The sequence below is a fragment of the Heloderma suspectum genome, chromosome 4, assembly GCF_057233095.1.
Source record: "Heloderma suspectum isolate Gila_16-S chromosome 4, 16-S_ref, whole genome shotgun sequence".
Classification (NCBI taxonomy): Eukaryota; Metazoa; Chordata; class Lepidosauria; order Squamata; family Helodermatidae; genus Heloderma; species Heloderma suspectum.
This window is the reverse complement of record NC_139461.1, coordinates 78,726,360-78,738,367: the sequence shown is the minus strand read 5'-3', so window position 1 is coordinate 78,738,367 and position 12,008 is coordinate 78,726,360. Positions and strand designations below refer to the sequence as shown.

General features: G+C 48.3%; 1 protein-coding gene across 1 annotated transcript in view; it reads right to left on the bottom strand.

Moving 5' to 3' along the window:
* ANKRD29 (ankyrin repeat domain 29) overlaps positions 1-9,961 on the bottom strand; it is a 42,118-nt gene extending 32,157 nt beyond the window's left edge. The window contains exons 1-2 of the mRNA XM_084848096.1: positions 9,417-9,961; positions 400-510 (exon numbers count right to left, since the gene is read on the bottom strand). Coding sequence (XP_084704222.1) covers positions 400-510; positions 9,417-9,455 — 150 coding nt within the window. The 5' untranslated portion in view covers positions 9,456-9,961. The remainder of the gene's footprint in view (positions 1-399; positions 511-9,416) is intronic.
* Between the last annotated feature and the right edge of the window lie 2,047 nt (positions 9,962-12,008).

Sequence of the window (12,008 nt, the reverse complement as noted above, 5' to 3'; positions counted from 1 at the left end):
CCTACAACTCCCAGCATTCCCCAGCCAGCATAGTTGGCTGGGGAATGCTGGGAGGTGTAGGACTGTTTTTCTGTCTAACATACATAGGATTGTGCCCTTAGAACAGTATGTAAATTTCTTTCAGAAGATCTCTTGCAGATAAGGCTCATCTCCCCACTTTCATATATGGGCAAACTCAGTGACACATGGTCATTCAGGGCCACCAAGGTAGAGTCAGAAATAGAAGCCAGGAGTAATTAATCTCGTGCAGCCTTCGTCAACCTGGTGCTCTCCCAATGTGTTGGACTACAACTTTCATCATCCCAAGCCAGCATGGACATTTTTTTGTCCCCTTCCACAACCAATTATGGAAACAGATGCAAATCTTATGTTCTTGCCATGCACAAAAAGGGCCCTTACACTGTCTTTGCAGTCCACATCAACACGCCCGCTATTCAACAAGAGCTGAAGGAGCGCCAAGTTTCCTTTCCTTGCAGCCCAGAATGCAGCATTTGCAAGCGGTGTCTCCTTCTGTTAACAAAAACAAAATACAACAAAAAGCACTCAAATCTGTTCCAGATTATTATGTACAAACATACGGGTGTCTGTGATAGGAATCTTTTTATGACAGGAGTCTTTTGCTTTTAATAGCTTCTTTTGGCAATGCAGGTTCTCCATTTTGTTTTGTTTAAGTGGAACAGAAATACAGCTGTTCCCCAAGGGAAATTATCTCCACCCACCCCACTTGACTAAGGACAGCATATTACACTATCTATAGTGCATTGGGCCTGCGTTAATGCAAGTAGAGTGCCAACAGAAAACTGCAGATGATTTCATTCTTTAGAAAGACCATAAGGTAGGGGTGAGCAATTTGTGGCCCTCCAGATGTTGCTGGACTGCAAGTCCCATCATCCCTCACCATTGGTTATGCTGGTTAGGGCTAATGAAAGCTGCATTCCAACAAGATCTGGAAAGCCTCAAGTTGCCCACCCCCGCCATAAACCTTGCCAACCTGAGATGTGCCTTTTTGGCCCTTGCTCCCACAGGAGTTAATTAATGCGTAAGAACTAGGATTTGATGGAAGTCCCACTATGGTAGAAGCACACAAGATATATGACTACACCAGTGGAATGGCTAAAATGGAGCACAGTCATGGGGAGGATGGGGGCAACTCAGCAGAAGACCACCATATTTATGCCAGGGGTGGGCAAAAGGTAGATCTCGATATACTATGGACATCTACTCCCAGAAGCCCCTGCCATCATGGGCAATGCTCAGGAATGCTGGGAGTTGGAAGTCCAAAATATCTGGAGATCTACGTTCTGCCCACCCCTGATATACACCATATCCTACATGCCTCCAGACGATGACCACATCCCTGTTGGCCCAACCTTAACCAGCCCTGTACCTCGTGCAAATAATTTCCTTTCCACTGACTTTAATGGGAGGAGAAGAAATGCTTCAAAAGCTGCCCCTGCATCAAGAACTGCCCTGCCCACATCTGTGTGGGATTTTTATATTGGTAGTGGTGTGCTGTGAATGGCTGTTGAGGTGCACCTTACCCTCAGCCTCCATACAAGTTAGTTATAGGAGTGTGTGTACTTTCTACCATGCATATATTCTGAGAGAGCATTCTGAGAATTGTTGTGTACGTTTATGGCTATGAGATGAAAGATTCAGTTTTTTATTATGTTGCTTAAACATTATCTTACGGTGAAACTGCTTTGATTTATTACGTTGGTGTGAAAACTGTAACAGGCTAAAAGGTATCAGGCGAGACTCAATGACATTGCAAAAAAAGGAGAGGAGACTAAGGTCCTCTTTAGTCCCTGGATTCTCCTTGACGAAGTATAAATATTCAGCACAATAAGACCAGCCGCAGAACTATGGAGAGATGGAATGGGACTGCAACATCCATTATCTCCAGCCAGCATGACCAATGGCCATCTTATTGGGAAAGGCTGACTTAAGAGGAATCTCCCTGTGCCTTCCATTCCCAAAGAAGTGCTTCCTCCAAAAGGGGGCTGGATGCAGCATTGTCTAAAAATGAAGAATGCAGGGGGTTTCTGTTGTTTTACTCATATGCAACTATATGCAGATTCGACTGATGGAGGAATCAACTGAAAGTCAGGCATTTCGCCAACTCAGGTTCCTCTAACTGGGTGACACCTCTGCAGAAGTCAGAAGGAAAGGGCGGTAGAGGCTGCTGGCTCTGATGTCAACAGGGGCAGTGAATCCTCTCCAGGTTTCAGTCAGAACTCTAAAGGAGCTATCCAAGGTGTGAAGCACCTTGGGTAGCTCCTTTAGAGTTCTCACTGAAACCCGGAGTGGATTTACCACTCCACTGACATCGGAGCCACCAACCTCCACTGCAGTAGAGCATGACTAAGCCTCTCCAGGTAGCACCAGTTTTTTGGGAAGGGAATGCAGAGTTCTTGCTACCTATTTCCTCATTTATTCCAGCTCACTTGTTTCTGGGGAACAGTATTTTCCCTGAATTCAAAAACTGCTATGTCACTACTAAGATCATTATAGCATTTTCCCCACCTAACCTGAGCCATTTTGAATGTTCTGCAATTGCACTTGCGTTTTCTTTGGAGGCTGTGCACTCTAGATTTCCAGCTCTAGCATGCTCTGCATTAAGCAAAAAGCCCAAGCAAAAATGACACCTCCAGGTTATACCTCTCTCCCCCCATCCTCACCGATCAAAGCAATCCCCCAGCAGCAGAGTTGCCTCCATGCCTTCTGTTACCAGCTGTGGACTGGGCTACTTGAGTCTTCTTTTTTCATTGTGTGTCTCTGTGTGAATCATGGGTTCGGAAGGGGCCTGCAAGACCATTGAATCCAACCCCCTGCTCAGTGCAGGAAGCCTCATTCCCAGGCGGTCTCCCAACCAAGTACTGACCAGGGCTGACCCTGCTTAGCTTCCGAGATCAGAATGTGCGCATGTGTGTTTGTGCACAAGCACGCACACACGCGCATGCACGCACACACGAGGGAGAGGGGAGAACAGGTGTGCGTATCCCTGCCTGTCCTGGCCTTGCCACCATCAGTCTCACCCAGCTGTGCGGCCTTCAAAGGATTCCCCAGCCACTAACATGGCCCTCAACCCCCAAAAAGGCTGCCTACCCTTTTCTGAAATAGACCTAATATTTTTGTGGGTTTTCTGTGGGCAGCTGGTTGGCCATTGTGTGAACAGAACGCTGGACTAGATGGACCTTTGGTCTGATCCAGCATGGCTCTTATGTTCTTATAATGTTGTCATATCATCAAGATTTCCTGACCATTATTACGAGGGTCTGAAACCTATTTTTCTTGAAATTCAGGCTGACTGTACCAATCCACTATTTTGCCATAAATCATTCTCTTACTCTTGTAAAGTACACCTTAAAGACAAACAAATTTATTTGGGCATAAGTGTTTGTAGACACTGTCCACTTCATCAGATTCATGAAATGTTAACCTCAAACTGGCACCTGCCCCCCAACACAAGTATATAAGGGTGCAATCCTATGCATGTTTAGACAGGAAAACTTTGTTCTGTCTGACCATGCATAGGATTGTGCCCTCAATCTGCCAATTTGAGGTTAACACATCATGCATCTGAGGAAGTGGACAGTGTCCACTTAAATTAGTTTGTGTTTAAGGTGCCACAAAACCTGTTGTTGTTTTTGCTACAGGGTTATGTTTTCTTTGGATGGGAGACTACTAGAGACTGACGGTGTGTTTACAATCTGTTTATTTACAAAAATACTAGCAGAATGTATTTGAACCAAGCTGAGTAACAAAGCAAGGGAACACAACTGTAAATCTTGCATCAGATTCCCCGAAAGAACTACTGCACTCCAAAGTGCCTCACGTTCACCTAATTCACAGCTCATGCTCGCTCTCACTCTCCTTGACTGTCTCTGACCTGGTTCACAGACATGACAGCCCATCAAGGGTTAATTTAGCCTCAAGGAGCCTCAAGCCCCAACTAGAGGTTGCCATGTGCTGTCATGTCATGTGAACCCAGCTGGCATATAACCCACGGTCTTGCATAACCCACAGTACGCCGGACTGGTTCACATAACATGGTGCAACATGGGTTATTTAATTCACGATGAGCTGCAGTGCCCACGGTCATCACTTTGCATATTCCACTCAGTTCGGGGGTTGTTGTGTCATGCAAACCCAGTGAGCATGGGTTATATGAGGGTTAAACAACCCTTGCATAACCCACAATTGCCAGGTTCACATGACTCAACAACCCCTGTGTGGCCAAAGCCTCATTGTGGGTTAAATAACCCATGGTGGGCTGTTGTGTCATGAAAACTGGTCCTTCATCTGTGTGTGTTTTAATTTGAAACCGCAGCTGCTTCTAGCTATTTTTTGGTCCCTCCAAAAACTCTGATGGGTATCATTATCAAGGCAGGAGACAGAATCCATGCCATTAAGGTCCATTAAAGCCCCTTTTTCAAGTCCTTCATCACCCATCAATTTTGTCTAGGGCTATTCATGCTAATTAAGGGCACAATCCTATCCAGATAGGCGGCTGCCTCCGAACTCGGAGGCAACCGCCTATTCAAAGCAGGGCAGGAGAAGCACGGAGGGGATCGTTCCCTCTGCGCTTCTCCTGCCCTGCATTTGTGGCTCGACAGCTGCTTGCGGCTCTCTAGCTGTGGGAGGGCTGAGTGGGGAAGGAGGCTGCTGTATGACACAGAGGATGTGTCATACAGGCATTTCCACCCTCCCTGCCCCAGAATGCTCCCAGCCACACCCCTTTTTGGCCACTCCACACTCCTCTTGTGAGCGCGGAGGATGGGGCTGTTCTGCGCTGCCTCCAAGGCAGCGCAGAAGTGGGGGGAGGTCGGCTCCTGGATAACATGATATCCTATGGCCATCTAGCCACTGTCTAGTGGCCATAGGATTGCTCCCTCCGTCAGCCAAACTCATAAATTCACAATAATAAAAATGAACAAAAAGCTCTGCAATAAGATGAAGGCTGAAGAGAATCGGTTCATCAGCTTCTGATGAAGTGAACAAGGTGCTTTCATCTGTAAGACCGACCACCTGCTTACTTGATCCTTGCCCATCTTGGCTCATTACGGGCTGCAGAGAGACTGGGTGAGGGGATCAGGGCGGTGATGAACGCCTGCCTTGAGGAGGGAGTGATGCCATCAGCCCTCAAGGAGGCAGTGATAAGACTGCTCTTAAGCCCTCCTTGGATCCCCAAGTTTTGAACAACTTTCTCCCAGTCTCGAATCCGCCATTTTTGGGCAAGATGATTGAGCGGGTGGTGACGATGCAGTTGAAGGCACACTTGGAAGAAGCCGATTATCTAGATCCATTTCAATCGCGCTTCAGGCCTGGGCATGGGACAGAAACGGCCTTGGTCGCCTTGGTGGATGATATGAGGAGGGCTCTGAATAGGGGTGAATGCTCCTTCCTTGTTCTCCTCAACCTCTCAGCAGCTTTTGATACCGTTGACCACGGTATCCTCCTGGACTGCCTGGAGGGGTTGGGCATTGGAGACACCGTATTGCGGTGGTTCTGGTCCTTCCTCTCCAGCAGGTACCAGCAGGAAGCACTGGGAGAGGAGGTTTCAGACCTGTGGCCGCTCACTTGTGGGGTGCCACAGGGTTCCATCCTCTCCCCAATGCTATTTAACATCTATGTGAAGCTGCTGGGGGCTACCATCAGGAGGTTTCGGGTGCGGTGTCATCAATATGCGGATAACACGCAGCACTGCCTCTCGTTCAAATCTTCACCAAGGTTGGCCGTAGAATCCCCGTCCAAATGTCTGGAGATGGTGAGTGGCTGGATGGGGAGGAAGAAGCTGAAGCTGAACCCTGACAAGACCGAGGCACTTTTGGTGGGAGACAAGAGGAAGCTGGGGGATGTTGACCTGGTGTTGAATGGGGTACGGCTACCCTTGAAAGACCAGGTCCACAGCCTGGGGGTCATTTTGGACTCCCAGCTGTCCATGGAGGCTCAGGTGTCAGCTGTGAGCCGGACAGTGCTGTATCAACTCCATCTGATATGGCAGCTGCGCCCCTACCTTCCCCACTATCTGCTCCCATCAGTAGTACATGCCCTGGTCTCCTCTCATTTAGACTACTGTAATGCGCTCTGCGTGGGGTTACCCTTGAAGACGGTTCGGAAGCTGCAGCTGGTACAGAACGCAGCGGCTCGCCTAATTAAAGGCAGCCGCTGGCAAGATCACATCACTCCAGTGCTGAAGGAGTTGCACTGGTTACCAGTTGTTTTCCAGGCCAAATTCAAGGTGTTGGTTTTGACCTTTAAAACCCTATATGGTTCCAGCCCAGCCTATCTTAAGGAGTGCCTCCAGCAACACCAGACAGGCCGCTCAACAAGATCAGCCTCGGATGGCCTTCTCTCTGTCCCATCAGCCAGGACAGCCAGACTGGTGATGACGAGGGAGAGGGCCTTCTCTGTGGTGGCCCCCACTCTGTGGAACTCCTTCCCTAGGGAACTCCGCCATGACCCCTCTTTAATGAGCTTCCGCCGCGCATTAAAAACGTGGTTGTTCAGGCAGGTGGGGTAGCGTATTTTAGAAAATGTTTTTACTGTAGAATTTTATTGTTTTAAACTGTTTTATTATATACTTTGTACATTGCCCAGAGTGGATGGGTGACCAGCCAGATGGGCGATTATTGCATTAAATGAATGAATGAATGAAACACAAAATATTAGTAAATAGCAGTGAACTGGAAAATATCTATTTAACAGCAACGTACATTTCCTGGTGAATGTTTCTCAATTGTCTCTTGTTTTCTTATGCGTTACAATCCTGCGCTATCTTTTACGTACTTAAGCAATCGATACACTCAGACATAAAGGGATACTTTCTGCAATCCTTGTTATAGGCAAGGCCTAGCCTATCTAACATTGCATTCCTAGGCATGTCTACTCAGAAGAAAGCTCCAAGGAGTTCAATGAGCCTTATTCTCAAGTAGGTGTATACAGGATTGCAGCCTTAATTTATTACCCCCACCCCAGTATGAGAACTCAACACAATGTGTGTATGCTTGCATCTCTCTCTGTGTACTTGAATCAGGAACACATTCATAAAAGTGAAAATAAAACTTGTAACTTTTAATATTTTAGATTCACTGTATTATCCTCATTTTTAAGAGACTGTATTTTCACTATTCCTCCACTAGAAGGATTTTTAAAATTACAAGTGGTCACAAATTACATATTCAAAGTATATTAAATATGATAAGCAAATTCCAGAAGACCAAAGTGACTCCAGCCTATGTAATTTACTGCAAACTTTTTTTTAATATGAATACCTCAACATCAGTAAAATCCTAATACTCATTTGTCTCCACAAACCTGGTGCAACTACATTTCCTCCATTTTGAAGAATAATTACTTTTGTTTCTGAAAATGAAAACCTAGAATAAGATGGAAAACATCAACAGGAGTTTGTGCTAGGGACTGTATAAATCCAAAAAACGGACAAAGAATGGATAGGTTAGTTAAATAATGGCGCAATCTCATGCATGTTTAGGCAGAAACGTCCTACAACTCCCAGCATTCCCCAGCCAGCCATGCACTCTGCTGGTTGGGGAATGCTGGGACTTATAGAACTTTTTTCCATCTAAACATGGAGAGGATTCCACCCTAAATATCATCATTTATAGTCCGGAAGGGGGCTTCAGGAACATGAACCATTTTAAAGCAAATGCAAACACAATGCAATGTGCATAATATCGCTTATCATTACAGAGGGGCCAGAGATCTGTGCTAGACCTGCTTTCCATACAGAAGGTCTCGGTTTCATTCCCTGTGTCTCCAGCTTACAAAGATCCAATAACAGATGATGGGGAAGGATCCCTGTCTGAGGCCCTGGGGAGCCACCACCAGTCAGAGTACCAGCCTCCCCTAACCATTTGTCCTCCAAATGTGTTGAACTACAACGTCCACCAATGGCCAGCCTGACTGGGGATAATGGGGGTTGTAGTCCAACACATCTGGAGGAGGCAGGGAAGGCTGGAGTACAGTATTGGGCTAAATGGACCATTCGCCCGACTCGGTAGGGGATCCAGCCAAACCCCCTTATACACTGAATCACATTACATAGCCCTGCCTCCTATGAAGTGCCCTTATGTGATTATAGATCAGCTTTCCCTAACCTGGTGCCATCCAGATGTTTTGGACTGCAGTCCCCATCAGCCCCATCGGCCAGCATGTGTAGAACTCCTCTAAATGGACAATGCTCAAAGTGGACAATGCACAGCAGGGGGCAGGCAGGGCTACACAGAGCAACCCTCTCAAAGGTTCTTTCAGTGCCTGAAAGATTCATGTGAATCCCACTAGTATAAGTCAGTTTGATATGTTCATATGGAGCAAAAGAAAAGGCAGACCATGAAGGTATTAGACTGAACAAGGGCCTTTCTGTTGTGGCACCTCAATTGTGGAATGCTCCCCAGAGGAAGATCACCCTGACTCTCTGCTTCATCATTTGGCGACTGGCAAAAGCAAACTCATTTCAGGAGCTGTTTGGCTGTGCATAAACTGATCCTTTTAGAGTGCAATCCTACGCATGTTTAGAGAGAAAAAAGTTCTACAACTTCCAGCATTCCCCAGCATTGTTGGCTGGGGAACACAGAGTTGTAGGGCTTCTTTCTCTTTAAACACGTGTAGGGTTGCACCCGTAGTCTGTTGGTCCCTATTGTGCTTTTTCCGTTGATTTTTAGGACTGCCTTATTTTTGCTGTAAACTGCTTGGGGGTCCCTGGATCCCCTCTGGAATTACAACAACAGGATTCAGCATGAGCGAGTTCCTCTTCTCAGCTTCCACGAACGCACGACGCTTTTGGAGGTTCTATCTGCACGGCGCAGAAAAGACCCCCCCCACCCCCCGCCAGCGCTATGTTCAGTGCTGGGCAGAGTAGCCCTGCACCCTGCGCAACAGCAGCGGCGGACAACGGAGCGCTTCTGCGCATGGACGGAGGGCGCTTTCTCTCTAACCACTGAACCCAACCACCCATCTGGGTTGACTGGATGAAGAGCTCGTCGGGTGGAGGACACGAGTCCTCTCGGCGCTGCTTCTCTCCAAAACCACTCGGGCAACACCACAAGCACAGACCGCGGCCCGGCCTGAAGGGAAACCTGGGAAGGAGCGACTCGCCCAAGGCTCCCGGGGCCGGCCTCTCGACGCGTCTTCCCTCCCTCCGGCCTCCCGCGGCGCTTCCGATCGCCGCTTAGCGACAGGCCCGCCGCGTCCTTCCGTTCCCCTTCCCCCGCAGCAGCCGGCTGCACCGGCGGCGAGGAAGGGGAGGCGCCTGCTCGCCGCGCGAGGGCCGAGGCGGCCGAGCCGGGCCTGCGACGGCGGCGACCGACTGCAGGAGCCCGCCGCCGCAGGACGGCCAGGAAGACGAGCCCGTGGCCGTGCAGCAAGCAGCGCGGCACAAAGCAGCGGCTCACCTTGAAAGACATCTTGAAACCACCGCCAGAGCCGCTCATGCCTGCAGCGCCCGGCAGAGCCACAGCGCTTCCCTGGCGGCGGCGCGTCTTCCCGGGCCTCGGCGCCCGGCGGCGGCGGCGGAGGGGCGATCCCGGGCTCGCCTTGCAGTTGCAGAGCGGCGTCTGGCTGCGCGGAGCAGCGGCAGCAGCACCGCGCCCGAGCCGGCGTCTGAGTAGCAGCGCCCGCAGCGTGGCCGTCTGTCTGTCTGTCTGCCAGCCAGCCAGCCGCACGGGGCTGCTTGCTCCTCTTCGGCAGCTGCACGCTTCGCTCTCTCGCCGTCATTGCAGCGCCCTCGGAGAATTCCCTCGCCCGCTTGCGGGTGACACTGCAAGCAAGCAGCAGCTGGTCGAGCGGCTCTCCGGGACTTGATCGCGCAAGGGCGTGGACAGGCGCACGCCGTGCTCGCCCCTATGGCACGTTTTAGCCTCTGCCGAGCGACGCCGTTCGCCCGGCTGGACTACCGAGCCCTCGCTTTTCCCCTTTGCGCGTAATCACCAACTACATTAAAGGGAAGACAAAAAATTGCAGGGAGCCCAGCTGACCCGGGGGTGGGGGGAATGGAAACGTTTTGGTTATATTGGTTTTAAAGCCTGTGTAGCCCGCCATTTCCTTCTGGATGCTCAAGAAGGCGAACAAAAATCATTTCCAGAGGGACGCTGGGCCAGTCAGTTTCAGCAAAAACAACCAAGTCGTATGGCACCTTAAAGACTTAAGGCACAATCCTATACATGCTTAGACCCAAAAAAGGCATACAACTCCCAGCATGGGGAGTTATATGCTTTTTTTCTGTCTAAACATGCATAGGATTGCACCTTAACACCTTTGTTCTGGCATAAGTTTTCGTGGACTATAGTCCACTTCATGAGATGCATGAAGTGTTATGGATAATTTCAGTTTTTTTATACAGTACATGTGGTGGTGGTGGTGGTGAAGAATTGTAAACAGTGAAGTCAGAACCTGAAACCCTCTGTAAAAGAGTTTGCATCTGATCAAGTGGACCATGAAAGTTTATGCTAAAATAAATTTGTTAGTGTTTAAGGTGCCAACAACTCATCCTTGCTTTAACAAAAGTAATAAATTTAGCAACTAAAAGCACATTGTTATAATTCAAAACAAAACCCACTAAACATTAAAAACACGAAAGCAGCAGCAGAAGGGATGTCCCTGCCTTCAGAGGTTACTTGGATGACATTTGGGGATGCAGCCTCTTCTGTGGAGTGCCCTATTTATTGAACACCCTCCCCAGAAATGTCAACTTGACACCTATTGTTTAGATGGCAAGTTAAGAGCACAATCCTATAGCTGTCTACTTAAAAGTAAGTCTCATCATGTTTAATGGGTTCTTCCTGTCTCTTGAATAGTTGTTGGGAAAAGAGAAGCTGCTCTTCCCTGTTCCATTTGAGTGGCTTTATGTCATGTGGCATGTGATGCCCCAAGGTTTGGGCCAGCACTGGAAGGAGTGGCCACTGCTCCCAGTGCTGGCCAAATCCCGTTCTCCGTGCTGTGAGGAGCATGGAACTCTGTGCCTCTCTCAGCATGGAGAAAGGCAAGATGGGAGGGCGCCGGCTGATGATGTCAGTGGGTGTTGCTATACCCATCAAGGCCAGCATCAACGGTAGGCATGGGTGGACACCTGCCAGGGGCCCACTGACAAAAGCCTCCTTGACTTGCTCCTCCTCTTCTCCATTGCCACCTGTATGTTCACCTGGCTCTTGTTCTGGCCCAGACAAAGGTGGTGAGAAGGAGGACCAGTAGATGCCATGGTCTACTTGCTCTCTGGGTCTCTGCCTGTCAAGCAAGCAAGTGGGAGCCATGATGAGAAAGAGGATGAGGAGTAACAGCAGCTGATCATGATGATGGTGAAACGGTAGGCTGGCTGAGGGATGGGGCCATTGAGGTGTCTTACCCAAGGGCCCTCAGAAACCTGGAGCAAGCACTGCCACCATCTGGCCTGTGGAGGGCTTGGTGAGGGCAATTCAGCCCTCCACCCATATCTGGTTCTGCACCCCTGGTTTATAGGATATAGGTACATCATTGATTTACCCAGTAATGTGATTATATTATGTTGTATCTTTATAGCTCCTGCCTTTCTTTCTCTTTTTGGCAGAAGTATATTGAACCATTTTTTTTAAGTAATGTATGACTAGCATTAGCTATGATAACTACCTGTGATGACTCCATTATATTTTATAGCTAGTGTGGATATTAATCTCAGATGGACAGATGATTACATATGCAAATTGCAGGTAACGTAATGTACAGTCTTAATCAGATATTGTTACCTTTAAATAATGAATAATTATATCTTCCTTATAAGTTACATGTTAAGCTACTGGTGTGGTTCTTGACACATAGAAGACATGCAAGCCAGATCATGTCTGTATTTGTGTAATCTGCACACTATTAAGCTTTCATACCAGTCAAGTAAAGGTGAAACCAATTAAAGTTTGGGACAGTAACAAATCTCTTTCTCTGACAAACTAGTTGATCTATCATCCAAATAACAATCCACTGACCCATAATACATATGGTCATCTAATAGTCAGATAGGA